The following is a 19,342-nucleotide window of genomic DNA, read 5'->3' as shown; positions in this document are numbered from 1 at the left end:
GGTTATATCCCTATAATAAAAAGTATCTGAAAGGTATTCAGTAAAAATTTTGAAAAATTTATCCAATGAAAATTCAATTTTGGGGTCTCTATGCTTTTTTAAACATAAAGTGGGGTGTCAATGTTTTAAGGCCTTTATTTTGGGGTGCCAGTGCAACTTGCTCAAATTTATTCATAAAAGAGTCATAAGATTTCTTGTGATATATATACCTATAAATTGCAGAATATTTGAACAATTAAGAACCATCATGTAGACAAATCCAATGTAACAGAAAGAGTGTATTGTGATTTTTCTTATTTGGTAGCAAAAGAGTACAATGCCATGCATAGAGAAATAGAGCAGCAAAATAACTACATTGGAACTACTGTATGAGTAATTCTAGAGCATGATAAGATATTAGAAAATGTTTGAGATGATATAGTTGTACTTAGAGATTTTTAGATGTTTCGATATAGGGGAATCATCAAATTTATGCCGGAAGAACTGAAAAAGAAACTACCATAAACATATAATTGACCTTAATAAGATGCTATTTCATACTATATGTCATTTGTAGGAACTTAAATCATGCTATAACCATGTTAAGAGGCAATGAGTAAGTTTGGCATGACATCAAAAGGACTTTGTGGATGTGGGACATGTCCCAAAATAATAAACAACCAATTTTAACCACTTACATTGTAAGACCTTACCCTAATTAAAGGGGGCCTTTCCAGAAATTCTCGACGGCTTGAGCGTAACCCAAGCCGAAGAGGGGGTTTGGAAATAGTTTTCAACCAGCAATTGACGCGCCTCGGTTATTACCTCACTAGCTGCGTCATTGCCCCAAGCGCAAAGATGCCTTCTAGTTGTACCGCCTCTCACCTTTTATAGCACACCTTTCTATATCACTCCAACTTGGCATCCGATGTGGGACTAATCAATTCTTCCACTAAACTGCAGCAATTTCTTCCAGTAAATACCATATGGGTTTAATGAACGGTTATTATTCTTTCGAAGCAAAATTGTGTTTTTCGTACTCCATCCAAACCCTCCATTGAATATTATTCCAGCTATAATGGTCCTCATCAATTTTACTTTGTAAAGCAGCTCTCATTCTCTTGCTGCGAACTTCACGAAAAAAATAAAGAAAAATATGCATAAATAATAAATATATTGAAGGAAAAAATAAATAAGCTAAAAACACCATGAAATCAGGAGTTCATGTTCCAACATCTAACAAGTAACCTTGCCTTTTGAATATATTGAGGAGTGTGGGTAAGAACAAGTCTAGCAAAGGTAGAATCATTTCATAAACCATGGAATAACCGAGAGGAAACAATAGAAAGGTCATAAATGGAGCATTAAACAAATGAATCAAACATCACGAATGACCAAAATTATCACATCTTCAGAACGAAGATTGTGCACTTGGCACTCATGCCATCGATATTAATTACTCAAGAAGATTATAGCTTGGTCTTGTTATTGCTTCTCAGGAAGGATTAGGTGTAACGTGCAATGCATGGGATACACTTTCCAATCGTTCAAATCATGCATGCAGATATGTTCTCTTGGGTCCCAATAAAATTCAATTTTTTGACAGTTTCCACGAGTTTCTTTTAGACCATGATGAGCAAAGAGGAGAATTCTTCTAGAATGTTGAAGGGTAAATTATTCTACACTGAATAAATATAATATGGTAACAATATAGTATATTTGTACCATTTTGGTATTCGATATGATACAGATGAGTATCGTTGTGAAACACTGACTGATCGCATACCATTGACACCCTTTACCTGTGACTTTTTAACTCAAAACTCTGCTCTAGTTCTTTACCTCCCTATTAAGCTAGTTATGGTTTGTTTTCCACCTCTCATCATCTCAATAAAATCTGAAAATGTAATAAAGGAAGGATATTTCACCAGAACTCGGCAATATTTTGTCGTTTGTTATATGGTGACATGAAACGCATCTTCGAAATTAAATTTACCCAAAGTCGCCAAAAATCAGCTATTTTTTGTCGAATTGGCGAAATGTCGTCGAAAATTACCTTTTCCGATGGGTTCCTCAATTGCCGTTTCATCTTCTGCTATTACTATTGTTGCTTTTGTGAAAGCTTCCAAGCAAAGAATATGTGAGCAGAAAAGGAAACAAGAACCGCTAGCAAGGAAATGTGAAAATTTCGTTCGAAACCCAATGGTGGCTTTCCATTCTTCCGATTCATAGTTTGAAGAAACATTAGAATCATGAGCTGGTTGCTTTTGATTTTAGCACACACAACCATAGATCACGCCGATTATTGGGGTTTTCTTCAACAATCTTATTCCTCTATGCGTCATTGAGAAATGGAGAAGAGAGATTAATGGGAGAAAAATAGAACAAGCAAACTTCTTATTTTGATTTGCAAGTCAACACTCATTATTTTAAAGTTGTTGTTGTGAAGAAGACAAGAGAGAAAACGAAAGAGACGAAGGAAGATGAGAGAGTGAAACCAAGAAACACAGATCGGCATATGAAAGTGAAAGTGTGAAACCCTACCCAAGGAGTATTGAGAAAATGGGTAAATATCTAAATCATCCAAAGCTAAGTTGACTGGAAACTCATATGTTGGCGACATGTCGTTGATATATCGTCCTTTCAGGCAAACAAAACCCCCTAATCCGCTGACATTTTGTACTTGGAATATAAACTAGAAGGGTCAAAAAAGCCTCTAATGAGGGTTTCAAATCATTAGGTTCGACACTCAATGTGGTATATATAAATAGTTGCATCCCCAAATATTAAACTACCAACTCCCCCCAAAAAATCAATTATCCCAAAACCGAGCCCCAAATTGCCAACACTTTATAACTCTTGGGTGCAACTGTTCAAGGTCGGTCAGGGTCCAAATCACTGCAGAGACGAACCCGTGACAAAAGCGCCTGATTCTGTCGCTCAGAAACTATAACTACAACGCTGACAAGCATTGTAAGGCCTTACCCTATTTAAACCAATCCTCTCACAGGCCAGACATTTTGTACCTAAACCAATGAGTTGAGCCAGGAGAGCCTCCACTGAAAGTTTCAAATGACAGAGTTGACACTTCATTTAAAAGGTCGGTCAAGGTAATGGAAGCCCACTTTTCAGAGATGAAGTGATGAGCCAACCATGACTGAAGCGTCAGATTCTGTCGCTCACGTATTTATATTTTAACCACTAGCATTGTAAGGCTTTACCCTAATTAAAGGGAGCCTTTCCAGAAATTCTCGACGGCTTGAGCGTAACCCAAGCCGAAGAGGGGGTTTGGAAATAGTTTTCAACCAGCAATTGACGCGCCTCGGTTATTACCTCACTAGCTGCGTCATTGCCCCAAGCGCAAAGATACCTTTAACAGGAATTCCACCTCTCAAGTTTTATGGCACTTTTTTCTATATCGCTCCCACTTGGCATCCGATGTGGGACTAATTAATTCTTCCACTAAAGCGCTCTTCCATGGTTTCACGATGATGAACATTTTCTTTTCTTCAATCTTATATGAAAATACAGGTGAATTGGGCTCCCTGAGTGAAGGTGAAGATCCATGTGCCCCTGGGCTATTTCATGGGCTTTCGATTCCAGGGCATGAAAAAACAAGGGAAAAACTAATCTAGTCTTCTAGTTTTACTAGATCAGAAGACAGACATGTGTCTTTCAACAATCTTTTAGAAGCCTCCTGTTGGTTTGTACTATATCAAACACGATTAAAGCTGAACCCAGAGTAGATCCTTACGAGAACTAGATCAGAACTTCTTGTTTCCTTTTATATCTATAATGTTACATTATAAAGAATGTCCAACTTAGATGGACATTCAAAACCTCAAACAGCTACAAGTTAACCAGGATTGAGGGGAAGGAAAGAACTTAACCTATGTTTTACAACAGTATATGAGACTCATTGAATAAAGGTGTACAAGAATCTAGTTAATTAGGGGCAAGGGTAGTTTGCATTATTGCCATCTATTCCCTCTCTCTGGGATCCATTCCTGTGTTGATCTTGTTCACTGTTGAGATTTGATGAATGCGCCATTCTTTTGCTCTTGGATTCTTCTTCGTTCTCAATTACAAACGATAAGAACCTCTGGAGCCGTGCAGACAGCGAGCCACCAGAACCAGAAGAATCAGATTCTTTGGGAAACTGACTGCTGAATTGTAGAAGCATCGACATGAAGTATATCACAAGTGCAAGAAAGCATGCAGTGCCACATATAATAAAGAGACCAGAGAAGCTCTTCAAGGGAAGCCGATCTGCTTGGATCTCCTGCCGTGAGCTACAACTTTGTCCTGTCAACCATTTGTCATGGATCCTCTGTAGATCTCCATTCTCTGACAGTTGCAGAATGGCAGTGGATAGGTCAATGGCTAGAGGAGAGTCTCTTGGAAATGCCTGATATTGGGAAAAAGAACAAAAACAAAAAGTTCAGTATGCCAACAATGTTAACTGAGGAAATACTTAAAAAAGGGTTTAAGCCAACAATGTTAACTGAGAAAATACTTAAAAGGGTTTAAGCCAACAACATTAACTGAGGAAATACTTAATAAGGTTTAGGCCAAAGATGGAGATAAATACATATCTTGCTGAGGAGCCTACATTCAGGAAAAGTCAACAGTGCAAAATCATGACCATGTCAAACAAAATGGGAAACATTTAAATTCATCCAAGAAAAAAAAGGGAAACACTTAATGGTCCAAGCCAAGGACAGTTACCACTATAAACCAACTTCACTATTTCCTCTTATATTACCTTAATTACTGGTACTGTCTAGTCAGAAACAAATACAGAAGATATGTTGGGGTTGGGTATGTGGCCATGTTTCTTTTTCTTTTCCTATTCAAGTTGGGTTGGGTTGGAGCCAGCATGGAAAACTGGAAAATGTTATGATGTAGGATGCTTGATATGTCTATGCAAGTACCATGGTTATGAAAATTGCACATAAAAGGTACAATTCACTGCAATTTAAGAGAAACAAAGTATACACATAAATACAGAGCAAGATGGTTATCTCAAAAGAGCACTGTTGACAAAACTTCAATCAAAAGGTTTCTGTACTTCATTTTTTCTTCAAATTTTATTTCTAATAAGAAAATCACTGTTCCCATACAAGTATTTCTTATGAACAACTCAATGTAAGTAAAACATAAATCTAAAAGTAGGAAGTCAAGAATAGTGGCTTGGCACTAACTCATATGAGTTGAAACTTGAAATGTTCCTGGCATGAACAAAAAAAACTAGTGATTTAGCCAAGCATTGCAGGTCCAATCAGTTCATTTTTCTTTTATCTTTCCTTTATAATTATTATTTTATCTCAAAGGTCTAAGACCATGTATCAAAGTGGACAAACTTTTTTTTTTGGAGGGTGGGTGTTTTTCTTTGGTGGGGGGGGGGGGGGGAGTTTGGGGTTGCCTTCAGTAGATACTTACAAATCCCCACCCGCTTTTGGTAAATTCTTGGCCAACAACTGAGAATTTGCAGTTGCTTGCAAGGAAGACATCTACATAAGGCCTTTCATCAACAATAGCAGCAACAGTCCCATTCTCAAGGGCTCTAGCGTAGTCTTCTGGTGAACCAAGGGCAATGAGTCTAGACTTATCAATGTTTAGTTCCTCACTCAAGTAGTTTTCAGCAAAAGATCCCACTTGGAATCCAATTGGGTCCGTGGTTGTTATCAAGTTCTCAATTCCTTTGATGGGTGAAGACAGCTGTTGAACAGTGAGTATTGAAGTCAGACTTGCAGTGTAGCTTGAGTTGATTATCAGAACCACAAACAGCCATATAATAAGCACCACACGACCAAGGGTGCTTACGGTGTTCTCTTCTGCAGGAAGGTGGGAAAAAACTTGATTAATTGGTTTTATTGTCATTAAACTCATTACAGAACTTAAATCATCAGTGACCTTTAACTTACTGTGGGCAAAGAACAAAGTTGAAAAGCTAAACCTGCACATTGAGAAGACAAAGTGCATATCAAAATCCTGAGATGTGTTCAAAGGCTCGATAGAAAAATTGCGTCAGGTTTTGCAGACATAAACAACAACAGTATGTACAGTCTATCCCCATGACTTTAATCTGCTAATTTCTTTGAACATTCAATGCATTATATGGTAATCCCATTAGTAATTGAAGCAAGCATTTGCAAATTCAACTGATTTTATAAATTGAATTTGTAGTATTAAGGACTTGAGGTTGGCCAAAAGGTTTTTCCTTTTTTTTTTTTTTTTGGTGGGGTGTTGGGGATGGGGAGTGGGGAGTGTACCAGGTCAATCAAGATGACCATCTAAAATAATAAGGTTCTCATCTGCAGCAATGAAGTAAGTAAATCTGAAAGATAGAAAATGATCCACTAATTTCAAATTCAGACCAGCTAGACAAAATTGGTTTAGATTGAATAAAAAACATTTCTGCCCCATTAAATTTGTTTCCTATGAAAATTTCTAAAAAGTAATGTGCTCATCACCTGATAACTGCATACAAACTTCTAATTCAAAGGAAGCAGTTGAAAAAAATATACCACAAAATCGTAACAATCTGTCGCTTAGGTGGTCCTCGGAAGTCGTCATTTATTCTATGTTCAAGAATCCACACAACCGCACCAACAAGAAGGAAAAATGCTGCTGTGACAGCCCACATCATTGGAGTGAATGGCCTCAGGAAAGCCCATGCATTAGAGTCCAACTTCCTGAGAGCGACCACAACAACTAGCCCTGACTCAATATATGGCTGAGTAAAATCCACCACTTTTGTTCTGTTTGTGACTATTGCAATGTCACCTACAACAGCATCAAAGTCCTGTAGGGACAAAATTACCAAACAAATAAACGATGAATACCCACCTATCTCCTTTTGACATTAAGAAGGACATGGTGTAAAACTCACCTCCGTTGTTATCATATCCACAAGCTTATCAAATTGTGGATTTTGTTTTCCATCTCCAAATGGAATGAACTTATATGGAACACCATAAGGCAGCAGGCTTAGGGCAGCTGTGAATACATCTATGCAGTAACCGCGAACCATATCGGTACCATTTATTACAGAGACAAATTGCCAAAAACTAGCTCTGTTAGGTACCCCGATTCTCAACTGCCTTCCGTTGTCAGGGAAAACCCATCCACGAGGCTTTGTTGTTGTCTGCCCAGGCCAAACAGCACTGTATAGTTGTTGGCTTGAAATTGAATGGTTAGGTGGCTTCAAGTAGAGTGTTTCTGGAGGCACAACAGATAACCCAGAATAATTAGACCAGTACCCAATCTGCCTAACCCCACTCCCTATCACATTGATGACATCATATGCAGGACGGATGAGAGATTTATCTGGATTAAACTGAATTGGTCCTGTAAGCCCTGTCATATTGGTATGCAATATATTGTCCAGCAAATGCTTTCCCCCATCAAATATGCTCATTCGATCAAGTTGGAGAGCACCCTTAAAAACAGCATTAGTTAACCTTGAATCATTTGAGAATGAAATGGTCCAACCCTGCTCAAAAAAGGCCTTCATTGCATGAGCAATTATCCATACAGTATCATAGGCATAAAGACCATAAGGATTCAACCCTACAGAGCCACCGCTCAGCTGGCTCCATCTTGAGAAGAAAGCTTTTTTCTTTTCTGAATCTGGTGTGTGCGGTCGTAATGTGAGAACTCCTTGGATTTTCTCATTAATTGTTGGATCTAGGATAGCACTGGAGTCCAAAGTAGAAGACAGCCAAGAGGTAGCTATCCAAACGTACCCACTACCCATCATTCCAAGAGAGTTGGCAACATCAAAGACCAATAGACCTGATAACTTGTAACTGTGTAGAACAATTACTCTTGACTCCAATGCTAACAACTTAATCAAAGCATCTTGAATATCGTTTCGAGTTGCCTGGGTGTCTGAAGGAAGGGCTGCTTTGTAAGAAATCTTACAGCGCCTTTCTGCAAGTTTATCACCCAATGTAGCTACACCATTGCGCCCATTATCATCATCGGTAAAAACCGCAATGACATCTCTCCATCCATAGTAGCTTACCATATCAGCAATTGCAGTCATCTGGAACAAATCATTAGGAGCGGTCTGAACAAAGAAAGGGTACTGGAGAGAAGTGAGAGTGGGATCTAGGGCTGTGAATGACAAAAGAGGCACTTGGAGTTCATTTGCAAGATGTGTGATTACATGGGCCATAATTGAATTCTGAGGGCCAATAATGGCTACAGTATCAGTCTCCATGTATTTTAAAGCTGTGATCAGTAGTGAAATTGGATGCACAATGATTAGATTATGAAAAGTAAAACCTATCAAACAGATAAAAACCATAAAACATACTGCTTTCAGAAAGAAACAAAAGCGGCGCAAGAAAACAGACATAGAGATAAATAGCCAATCAATAGAAATACAAAAAAATTACCTCCTATGATGCCAAGAAACCCACTGAAGTTGGAGTCGTGGAAAGACAGATTCAGTTTGCTTCCACCAAGAAAACTGGGATCAGAATTCACATCTTCTACTGCAGCTTGCATAGCAATTTTTGCAACTTTTCCATTTATGGAAGAAAAAGTAAAAATAGATCCAATGTTCACAACAGCAGGTCTTGAGAGCCCATGTGAGAACGCTTCAAAATTGAAAACCAATAGCAGTAGAAGCCAGAGCCGACTCATAGTGGATTTTCTCTGCTTCCAGAGGCACATGAACACACTGATAAAAGATCGAGGGTAAGACAATAAGACACTTAAGAAAACCCACCGGAGAAAAAATCTGAAGAACAAGCAGTTTTGAAAGTTGGTTACAAACTCAAAAGGGAAATTCAAAAATTTTTAAAAAACCTAGTATAGCAATTAGAAAAACAGGAACAGAAGTTAGCTATATTCATAGAGAGAGGTTGGTTGTGTTTCGGCGTAGACCGAAACCTTGAAGCAAGGAAGTGAAAAACAGAACAAGGGTCCTCCAACAAAAAATGTCTTTCAAGCGTAGAATCATAGTGAAGTAGAAAGGGTGAAAAGAGAGGCCACACTTGGGAACAACCACAATATTCCATGAACACATCAAACCTCGAGGAAAAAAAAATTGGAAAGCTTCATCTGAGACGAAAAGAAAGTAAGAGACATGCCTTCAGTGGCTCCACCTTCTATTAAATATTAGGGATACTTAAAAGATGGAGATTCGATAACTTACCCACTGATTAAATCGCCCACACAAGTATAATAGAAGTTAACGAAGCGCTTTTTCTTCTGCATAGTAGCTCCATGTCAATGGCGTGGTTAAGATTGAAAGGCATGAGAATCTATGCCAAACGAATCTACCAATTACAGTTCAAGAAATGGAGAGGGCACTAGTAGTTTAAAAATGGAAGATTTAGTGGAGGCTGATGAGGACAAAGATGATTACGATGATGGTGGTGGTTGTGGTGATGAATTGAGTGACTAATGGCAGTGGTGTTGGGTTTGATTTTGGTAGGGACTAAGGATGAAGCATCACAGAAGATGATGATGATCAATATTGAGGAAGAGATGGACGAAGAGATACCACCGGGACCTCTTTGTCCATTTCAGGCATGGGATGCAGTAGGGTCCTTGGTGACAGCAACCCTTGTGACACTCATTATTATGGTTAACTGCATTTGAAAAGGTTTCCAATTAAACAGCTTAGTCTGGCTTCAACCGACATTGTTTACCTTTGTTTTGTTGAGAAAGAAGGGAGTCTTGTTGGAATCTCCAGACTTTTTTTCCTAATTCTCCATATGGGACCCTAGAGACGTTTTTTTTTTTTTTTTTTGTTGAGACAGAGAGAGAGAGAGATCAACTTTATTCCTTACCCACCCACCAGAAGTAACAAACTTTTATCTGTGTCCCGCCCCGATGCAGTAGGGTCCTTGGTGACAGCAACCCTTGTGAACCCTCTTGGTTAACTGCATTTGGGTACCCAGACAAACGATCAGGTTTCTCGACAAAACGTGGTTTAATCATAAAATCTTATTTGCTATGATTCTCCATATGGGACCCTTGAGACAGACACAGAGAGAGAGAGAGCAGAAGGTCCCCTCGCTTGGGAACAAACAAGAAAACGTGGGTTAACGTTTTTTCATCAACAACTTGCTTCCTTTTTGTTTTGCTTTTATATATCAAAGTCGCTTCCCTTCTGTTTAAGAGAGGGTTTTGAATTCCTGGACAGATAACAACAAGACAAAGGAGGAATGATTTTTTCGCTCAATCAGATTTTTTAGATCGTTTCCAGAGAGGTCGGCACATACAAAGGTAAGGTCCCACCGCATTTATTTTCTTTCTTGGTGGCGGTTTAATTGCAGGTGATATTTCATTTGGTGAAGGTGACTTAGATTCGTGACTCAACCAATTTGAATTCTTCACTATCTTTGATTTCATTGTGCTGGTTTCAATCTTCAGTCACAGAGGTTGGGTAAATGTTGCTGTCCTGTGCCATGGGTCTTCTCTCCTAAACAAAAACTAAAACAATACACACGTTTTTGTTGCTGATGTTCTCCTCTGACCTCATGGGAGACGTACACATTCACATCCACCTTCCATTAATTCCATAAGATCATGATGATGAGAATTGACAACCATATGACCACCCATATTTCTACATTTCAAACTGGAAAAGATTAGATTTTCTTCTTCAATTGCAGAATATCTTCTTACCAAAATGATAAAGATTTAGAAAAAGGATCAAACCAGATATTATGGCCAAAACTAAGTAAATCCATAGTTCTGACACCAATCTTTACTCCTAGCAGCACAATGAAAAGTTGGAACGTTCTACATCTGATTGTGTTTACAAATTCCTGTTTAGTTGTTGCATGACAATGAAGAATGCTTAGTCACTTAAACGAGTTCCCCAAATTAGCAACTGGATACAAAGGGGAAGCCAGAAACAAGGCCAAAACACTCTGTTTTCTATCTTAAGGTTCAAACAACAATCTTACAAACAATATACCATACCTCATTCCAAAGTGTAATGGGCATGAGAAGTTTCCATTTCATGGACATGCAAATTAATAGGTTTTCATGGAAAAACCTGTCTGGATGCTACACTATGCTATGCTAGTTGATTATAGGGTGAGGCTTAGTGCAACATGCAGGTCAGGAAAAAAAAATTCTCCCTTCTGTTTTGTTCAAGTCGGGAATTTTATAACAGGTAACAGATTGGATTGCATACACAGAATCTACAAGAAAAATTGACTAAATCCTTGGGGGCTAGCAAAGCAATAATGAAGTTAACTGCCATCATGAATATTGTCATCTGAACATATTTCCCCATCTGTTCTATTGGAAACAGTTGTTGCTTCACTTTCCTTTCTGTTGTCATCCAAGGAGTTCTCTAGTTGACTTCTTTGGGACCTATTCTTTACAGTTTCTTCCTTCTCGTCAACGAATGACAGAAATGTTCGGAGACGCATGGAGTGTGAAACAGATGCATCAGAAGACTCAGGCTTTTGGGAGAAATTCTGACCGAATTGACGTACCACCAATATGAAGTATGCAAAGAGTGATAAAAAGCATGCTGATCCACATATTGCATAGAGGCCCCAGAAGCTCTTAAGTTGAAGCTGGTCTGATTCAAGCAATGCCCCTTGTGAATTGCAAGCCTTTCTCGTCAACCACTTGCTATGGATCCTCTGGATGTCGCCATTCTCAGACAGTGTCAGAAGGGCAGTTGACATGTCGACTACCAAGGGAGAGTCTTTCTGGAAGGCCTACAATAATCAAATGATTAGCCATCAAATATCTTGTTTAAAAATGAAATAACTGATCATTACATTCCCACATGAGCAACAAATTTGTTCTTTTCAACACCACCTAAACAAATAATTTAGATAATAAGTAAAAGTGACTAGATGATGTTGTAGATGGAAGAAATTTAACATTTAATTTCTTAGTATATCATGTTCCTTTATATTTCAATTATTTTGTGTTATATATTTAACCATCATCATCATCATCATCAAGCTTTGTCCCAACTAAATGTGGTTGGCTCTTGCTAGCTGAAATCATACACAAAAGGAAAATTTAAGTTCTTGCCCATGGGGAAAAAGGGGGGGAAGGGGGGGGGGACGGTTGGGGGAGGAAGATGATGGTATGCCTATTATCTGTTAACAATATTTTATTTCTCGATGTAGTTAACTAGCTTCTCTGTATTATTTGACTGATATGCTTAGGTGCAAATGAGTAACTAAAACGAAGATAACTGATATTGTCCTACAAAGCATGAACTAAAAGAACTTAAAATTTTTAAACACTTACAAATCCCCATCCAAAATTGGTGAACTCTTCGCCTACAATTGTGAACCTGCATCGTTTTGAGAGGAAGTGCTCGACATATGCATGTTCATCAACTACAGCAGCGACACCACCCTTCCTTGGACCAGCTAGAAGAGCACGCTCATATTCTGCTGATGAGCTAAGACGAACAAGCCTTGACTTGGGAATGTTAAGTATCTCACTCAGATAGTTTTCGGCATAAGAATCCCGTGGGACGCCAATGAGCTCATCACTTGCTATCATACTTTCAATCCCTTTGATGGTTGAAGATAGATGTTGCACTGTGAGTATTGAAGTCAAGCTGGCAGTGTAACTAAAGGTGATTATTAGAACCACGAATAACCAAACAAACAGCACTAGGCGACCAAGGGCACTGACAGTTTTCTCTCCTGTAAAGAATACAAAATTCAATGTCATGACACATAAAATCCTTTCATCCAGGCAGGGGTGGGAAGATAAAACCATGTTCACTTACTATGGGTGAAAAAAATAGTTGAGAAACTAAACCTGCAAGGTGATAACCATAGGAACATCAGATGCAGGAGCAGTGATAATAGGGAGATGCAACTCTGGCATGTTACCAAATAATTTCAATGTCATAGGACCTATAGAACTGTCAATCACCAAACTTCCAAAAGGTATAGAAGCATAAACACTATTTTTGATCAATCACAAAAGAGAATAATTATATGCTAAACAATGACATAACCAACATTAAGTTATCATAAATGGCTGGTCTACACTAAGAGTGTTTGGAATTGAACTTGAAAATCTAGCATAAACAAGCTTGTTTCCTTTTTTGGTTGTTTCAATAGAAAATATTTCATGTAAAGCCATCGAAAAATTGTTCATGAAGGCAAAGTCATTAGTGGCTACAATTTTTAGACTTATACTGATGTAGGAGAAACCCTAAAAACTAGGGACCTACAAAGTAGGCTACTAGACTCTTAGAATTAAACACCTATTCTTGATAGATAGTAAAGAAAGGAATTGCAGCACTTGAATTCTAATTAATCATGCATGTAAGACAGCTAAAGTAGAGAAAGAAACATAATAAGTCCTAACTGATAAGCACAACTAAACAAGAATCAATAGGGAAACAAGGTAACGGGGATCTTGGCACCATAACACTAAATTGAATGTAAGGGGATTACAAAACTTAAAGAAAATAGAACTGTCCTAATCAATATCAGATTTCTGACAAGGAATTCAACAATTAATAATGTAAAGGGAGTCTTACAAAGTTTTTGTTTTAAAGAAAACTATTGCCAAAGAATAAATGAGAAATATTTAGGGGGTGATAACGTTACCTGCTGATCTTGGCTGCAAAACAGGGGTTAGAAAGCATTTAGGAACGGAAATAAGAGAAAGAAAAAAATATTTTGAAGTAGTGATGAATCCTAGGAAAGGAGAAAAATATTTTGAAGTAATGACAAATCCTAGGAAGGAGAGTAGGGTTAGAATGGAGAACCACAGCAAGATTGCTGAATTTCTCTCTCTCTCTCTCTCTCTCTCTCTCTCTCTCTCTCTCTCTCTCTCTCTCTCTCCTAGCGGAACCAACTCTTCCCTCTCTCTCCAGGTAATCTCTCTTTCCTCCTTTCACCCTTGTTTCCCCTAGAAAAATTCCCCTTGCTCTCCTCTACAAAGACCTACTCTTTTCTAATTAAAGAGCAGCGTGAGTTCTTCTTTATTCTTTCATTCATTGCCAAAAACGAATTCCATACAGGGTTTAAATAAAAAAATTGATCCCTCCCAACCCTACATGTTTAATTCCCAAAATAACCGCAACTTAAGTGCTAAAAATAACCCAAACCCAAAATAATTCAAAATTTGGCCAAAATAGACTCTAGGCCCAGCCCATAAAGACTCAAACATGAAATTAAAATATTTCAATAGCAAACTACCATCCAACCCACTAAGACTAAGGAAAATAACATGACAAACTGCCTATGAGCAGTGTTTCTCATCGATCCATAAGATCCTAGCAATCCGATAACCTCCGAACTCATCATACATCTACATAGATGCTGTTGTGGGATGATCTCAACGTCGGCGTCACCGGTAAACTCGGAACTGCTCACTGATGTCCTCATCATATACTTTTGATTCAAAATAGTCAGCTCGAGGAAGATAAACCTAAGCTTTCTAAGTTGGCTTCAAATTAAGCACTAATGAAACATAACACTCATGATGCTTTTAAAGTTTAGAATCAAAAGGCTAAAATTGGAAACTCTAAAATACTAACCATAGAATGGTGACAAGTTGCTTTTTAGGAGGGCCGCGGAACTCATCATTTGTCCTGTGCTCCAAAATCCACACGACTGCTCCTATAACAAGAAAAAACATACCTGTGACAAACCACATTGTTGGGGTGAATGGCTGTAGGAAAGCCCATTGACTGGATTTTGACTCAATAGTAGGTGCCACCACAACTAGTCCAGATTTGACATAAGGCTGTGTAAAATCCACAATCCTTGTACGGCTTGTGACAATTGCGATATCCCCTATAGCAGCATCAAAGAACTATGGAAAGAAGGATCAGAGAATCAAGATGTTCAGAGAATTAGTTAAAAGCTAATGTACACACATCATATTTCTAGGTCACTGGAAAAAAAAAAATCATTTCCATACTCACATCTGTTGCAACCAGATTGACAAGATCATTGTAATTTGGTCTCTTATGACCATCTCCAAATGGGATGAATCTATATGGAACATCATACGGTAACAAATTTAGAGCAGCAGTAAACACATCTATGCAAAATCCTTCAAATGCATCACTACCTCTCACTTGTTTGACAAATTCACGATAAGTAACTCGAATAGGGACTCCAATTCTTAACTGCCTTCCATTTTTTGGTAAAACCCATCCACGAGGCCTGATCATTGTTTGCCCAGGCCAGATTACATTGTATAGTTGTTGATTGGAAGTCAAATGGCTAGGCGGCTTCATGAAGAGAGTTTCGGGGGGCAAAACGGATAACCCAGAATAATTAGACCAGTAGCCAATCTTCCGGAAACTAGAGCCAACCACATTGATGATATCATATGCAGGTTGAATGAGGGAACCATCAGAATTAAATTGAATAGGGCCAGTTAGACCCGTCAGATTGCTCTCCAAAATGTTCTTAAGAAACAGTTTTCCACCTGTAAAAATCTTCATTGCTTCAAGGTGCATTTTCCCTTCATGCTCATCTTCCAGCCTCTGGTGAGGGGAAAATGCAATTGTCCCACCCTGATCAAAGAATGCCTTAATTGCGTGAGCTAGCAGCCATACAGTGTCGTATGCATATAGACCATAAACACTCAACCCAAAAGGGCCACTTTTATTTTCCCTGGTCAGTTTACTCCACCTAGAGAAAAATTTTCTTTTCTGTTCAGAATCTGGTGTATGCACACGCAAAGTAATGACTCCTTGAATCAAATTCATGGTTTCTGAAGGGAGTGTTAAATTAGTATCCAAGATGGTAGAGAGCCAACTCGTAGCTATCCAAACATATTCTGTTCCTGTCATTTTGAGATCATGGGCTATATCAAATACCTTAAGACCCAACTCAGGATAAGTGTGTAGAACTAGAACCCGTGATTCCATCATTGCTACCTTAGCCAGTACCTTGGCAATGTCATCCTCGGATGTTTGAGGGTTCATAGCTGCTTTATAAGAGATTTTACATTGTCTCTTAGCAAGTTGATCTCCTAATGCAGTGATTCCGTTTCTTCCATCATCGTTATCAAGAAAGATAGCAGTTACTTCTCTCCAACTGTAGTGGTCAACAATCTCAGCAACTGCAGCCATCTGGAACAGATCATTTTGCACTGCTCTCACAAAAAAAGGGAATTGTAGTGAAGAGAGTGTTGGGTCGGTTGCTGCAAAGGATACAAGAGGGACTTGGAGTTCATTTGCAACGTGAGAGACCAGATGAGCTATAACAGAAGATTGAGGACCTATAATGGCCACAACACCGGTCTCCATGAACTGTAAAGCTGTAGTCAGCAGGGGCGGACCTATGAAGGGGCCGGAGGGGGCCATGGCCCCCCCCCGGATTTTTTAAAATTTTATCCATATTCCCCTAATTCCTTTAATTTTTCCGGTTTGTTCCTTCCCCGGAATGTCCTTTCATTGTGAACATTTTTAAATGTAAGATGTGGGTAAATGTCATTCCAATAAAAAACTATCCATCAATCCCTTTTATTCTCCCCTCTCTTCTCTCTCGTCTTTTATTCCTATTTATTCTCTTTGTTTTCGTGGTTGGATTTTTGAAAAAAAATCTTATTGGTTTAAAATCAAAATATTATTTCATTAAAAATAACTCTTCTCCCTATTTATTCTCTTTCTCCTCTCCTCTATCCTCTTTTTCCTATTTATTCTCTTCCCCTTCTATAGCGTGGCTTAGAAATTTGGAAAATCTACTCCCTTGTCTCTTTCTCTTTCTCATTTATTCTTGTTTTTTTTCTCTTTTCTTTTGTTTTCTTTTTTTGGTTTTATATTCTGTTTCTTTTTTCTTCGTTTTTGTTTTTGATTTTGTATTGTGATAATGTCTATGTTGTGGTTCTACCTTGTTGCTTTCTTCCAAATTTTTGGTTTACTCTCCTACCTGATTTTGGTTTGCTTTACTTTTGGGTTGAGTCTGTGTATATTCTTTTTATATTGTTGCTTTAATTTTACCTATATTTTGTCGGAAAAATCATTATCAATATTTATCATTTTTCAATTGTGTGGGCCCCCATATATTGGGTCTTTCTTTAATTTAATTTTTGTGGTGGGGCCCCAAATTGCCACTTTGCTCCCGGTCGCCTAGTCAGGCAATAAGACTTATATTACCTAACCGAGAATCACAGGCTCTTTAGGTGCTAATCCAGTTAAGCATCTAAGAGAACAATCAAAAAATACTGCGGAAAAACTTACCCTCTACAATACCAAGAAATCCACTATAGTTGGAATCCTGCATCTTGAGTACCAGTTTTGTTCCATGAAGAATGTTGTAATTGGCATTTACATCTTCCACGGCAGCCTCAATTGCAACTTTTGCAACTTTTCCAATAATAGAATCCACAGTCAACATGGCTCCAAGATTTACAACGGGCGGTCTTGAAGAAATGTTCATGCCAACCCCAGTTGCTAGCGACCCAAAAGAGAGAACCAGTGCAAATAGAACCCAAACCATAGTCATGGTGAAGTGTAACGCCAACACAGACATCATATCCCCTTTCTGAAAGAATAGAAACCAAGACAAAATTCCAGAATGAGATTGATGAACCTAAAAATTCAACAGTTGTTTAAGCCTGATGAGATATAAGAAACAACAACTCATCAATGCTCCAAGCAGAGCAGAATGGAAAAGTCTCTCAAATCTTATATAAAGGATAAACCTAACTCAGAAAAAAAATTTAAAAAAAACAAAAAACAAAAATTGCAGGGTTTTTTTCTTTTTTGATGGACAAGATCCATGTATTAACATCTGAACATGTTTCATGCATTAAATAAACACTAATAAGAGTGCTTAGATCATTCACTTGAAGGAAAAATATTCGTATCCTCACATAGATATGGACACAGTGATGAGGTAAAATCTAAAAACCTGTATCACTAGCTTTTAGCATTGGATACAGATGGCCTCAAAACAAACTCACGGCAGAATAGTTTCTACATCCCCTCAAGCTCCTAAAAAATTAATCCTTCTCTTTTACCCATGTCAAACCTCCACCTTCTTCTTCTTTCAGAGCCGATCGAGTGCGCTGTGAGCATCTCCCTGAGCTCGGACAAAACCCCCCAAGGGCAAAAATACTAAAATGACCGGTATGAAGGCCATTCTCATCCAAATGCCCAACACTAATCTGGACTGACGCATGGTCTCAAGTGATCACTATAGAGTGATCAACCTATTTGTGGCAGAACAATTCCTGAGGATTGCCTTTCTTCGTTCTGCATCTTGTCAAGTACTCTGAATTCTCAAAACAATACAGAGAAACCTTGTGATTGGAGCCAGTCACCGCCGGAGAGGAGGGCAGGGGAAGAAAGGCAGAGAAGAGTTGGATTACAAGAGGCAAAACGAGGCGAATACAAAAAGAAAATTTGCCTTAATCTAATTATCAACGCTGCTACCAGAATAACTATAGGAATTTTAAGAACTCTGAGAATTTTAGTTCTCTGCAGTTTAAGAATGGTTGAATAAATTAAATAACAATTGAAAAGACAAACCTCTTGAAACCACACAGTTGAATCACTTATGAAATGCAGAAATGATCACAACCCATTTGCAATCACAAACGCAGCTTGAATTGGCATGGCTGAGTGGGAACTGGGCAAATAAATGTGGGGAATATGGAATAGCATCATTGCTGAAATGGGTTCCTTTGGAATCTTCCAATCAAGCGATGGCTGTGGTGGTAGAACAATGCAAGCACGTGGAGAGAATTTGAAACGGGAAGAAAGACCATTGATGGGTATATAGGAATGTGTAAAAGCAAAGGAAGAGGAAGATGGTGACGATGGTGATGTCAATACTAAAAATATCTCTGGAGGGAGAAAAAGGGAGAAAGAAAAGTTGGAAATGGCGGTACTCTGCATAGCTACAGAAAGCAATACAGGAGACCTAAAAAGAAAAGGCACAGAGCAAACAAGAAAATCCCATGTGACCTGTTGTGTCTGGTTTTGTCAAAGGCCAGAGGCTCCCTAGCAAATTTCAAACAGACCAAGCTGTGAAGTCTGGATTCTTTTTTTAACAGGCTACTTTATTTACAAAAAAAAATATATTACATATCCCAAGAAGAGTTTCATTCTTGATTACCAATTGAGCAATCCTTTGATGTAATCCTTGGGTTTATCAAGTGTGTTTGTGATGGAGTTGCTTTTGATGAAGTGGTAATTTCTCATTTATTCAGATAGTAAAACCAAAGAAGTTCCTTTAGGTGTCTTTGATTTTCTCCCCTTTCTTATCTCCTTGCATAACCCTCAGCCCTTGAATTCTATCAAAATCATTGAATTCTGATGGCCTGGATTATTCAATGTCGCCTTTTTATTAGTCAAGCTATAACTAGGATCAATTTTAGGGAAAAAAAATTTAAAAATCTAACCGAAAAGAAAGATAGT

General features: G+C 38.3%; 2 protein-coding genes and 2 non-coding genes across 7 annotated transcripts; all 4 read right to left on the bottom strand.

The window, feature by feature from the left end:
- Positions 1 to 684: 684 nt before the first annotated feature.
- Positions 685 to 839, bottom strand: LOC149014981 (U4 spliceosomal RNA). The gene has a single exon (XR_016173857.1). It is a non-coding gene; the product is annotated as a U4 spliceosomal RNA (small nuclear RNA).
- A 2,353-nt stretch (positions 840 to 3,192) lies between these two features.
- LOC149014980 (U4 spliceosomal RNA) lies at positions 3,193 to 3,347 on the bottom strand. The gene has a single exon (XR_016173855.1). It is a non-coding gene; the product is annotated as a U4 spliceosomal RNA (small nuclear RNA).
- A 373-nt stretch (positions 3,348 to 3,720) lies between these two features.
- LOC149014979 (glutamate receptor 3.2-like) lies at positions 3,721 to 9,565 on the bottom strand. 3 transcript variants are annotated; one of them, XM_089155652.1, is made up of 7 exons: positions 9,152 to 9,565; positions 8,388 to 8,674; positions 6,875 to 8,220; positions 6,510 to 6,787; positions 5,907 to 5,938; positions 5,422 to 5,816; positions 3,721 to 4,387 (listed from the first exon to the last, which is right to left on the bottom strand). In XM_089155652.1, the coding sequence occupies exons 1-7, from the start codon at positions 9,211 to 9,213 to the stop codon at positions 3,929 to 3,931; spliced, it is 2,859 nt and encodes a 952-aa protein (XP_089011778.1). In that variant the 5' UTR covers positions 9,214 to 9,565; the 3' UTR covers positions 3,721 to 3,928. The 3 variants fall into 3 exon arrangements, with proteins under 3 accessions (XP_089011778.1, XP_089011780.1, XP_089011779.1); XM_089155654.1 differs by lacking the exon at positions 9,152 to 9,565 and adding an exon at positions 9,019 to 9,128; XM_089155653.1 differs by lacking the exon at positions 9,152 to 9,565 and adding an exon at positions 8,887 to 8,985.
- Positions 9,566 to 10,473: 908 nt separating this feature from the next.
- LOC149014978 (glutamate receptor 3.6-like) lies at positions 10,474 to 19,127 on the bottom strand. 2 transcript variants are annotated; one of them, XM_089155586.1, is made up of 7 exons: positions 18,452 to 19,127; positions 17,159 to 17,462; positions 14,888 to 16,236; positions 14,498 to 14,775; positions 12,728 to 12,759; positions 12,235 to 12,641; positions 10,474 to 11,687 (listed from the first exon to the last, which is right to left on the bottom strand). In XM_089155586.1, the coding sequence occupies exons 2-7, from the start codon at positions 17,451 to 17,453 to the stop codon at positions 11,208 to 11,210; spliced, it is 2,841 nt and encodes a 946-aa protein (XP_089011712.1). In that variant the 5' UTR covers positions 17,454 to 17,462; positions 18,452 to 19,127; the 3' UTR covers positions 10,474 to 11,207. The 2 variants fall into 2 exon arrangements, with proteins under 2 accessions (XP_089011712.1, XP_089011713.1); XM_089155587.1 differs by lacking the exon at positions 18,452 to 19,127 and adding an exon at positions 17,832 to 18,404.
- Positions 19,128 to 19,342: the final 215 nt, after the last annotated feature.

Source organism: Hakea prostrata, chromosome 5 (assembly GCF_041222555.1).
Source record: "Hakea prostrata isolate BN-2017 chromosome 5, UWA_Hpros_2, whole genome shotgun sequence".
NCBI lineage: Eukaryota > Viridiplantae > Streptophyta > Magnoliopsida > Proteales > Proteaceae > Hakea > Hakea prostrata.
This window is presented reverse-complemented; position numbering and strand designations above follow the sequence as displayed.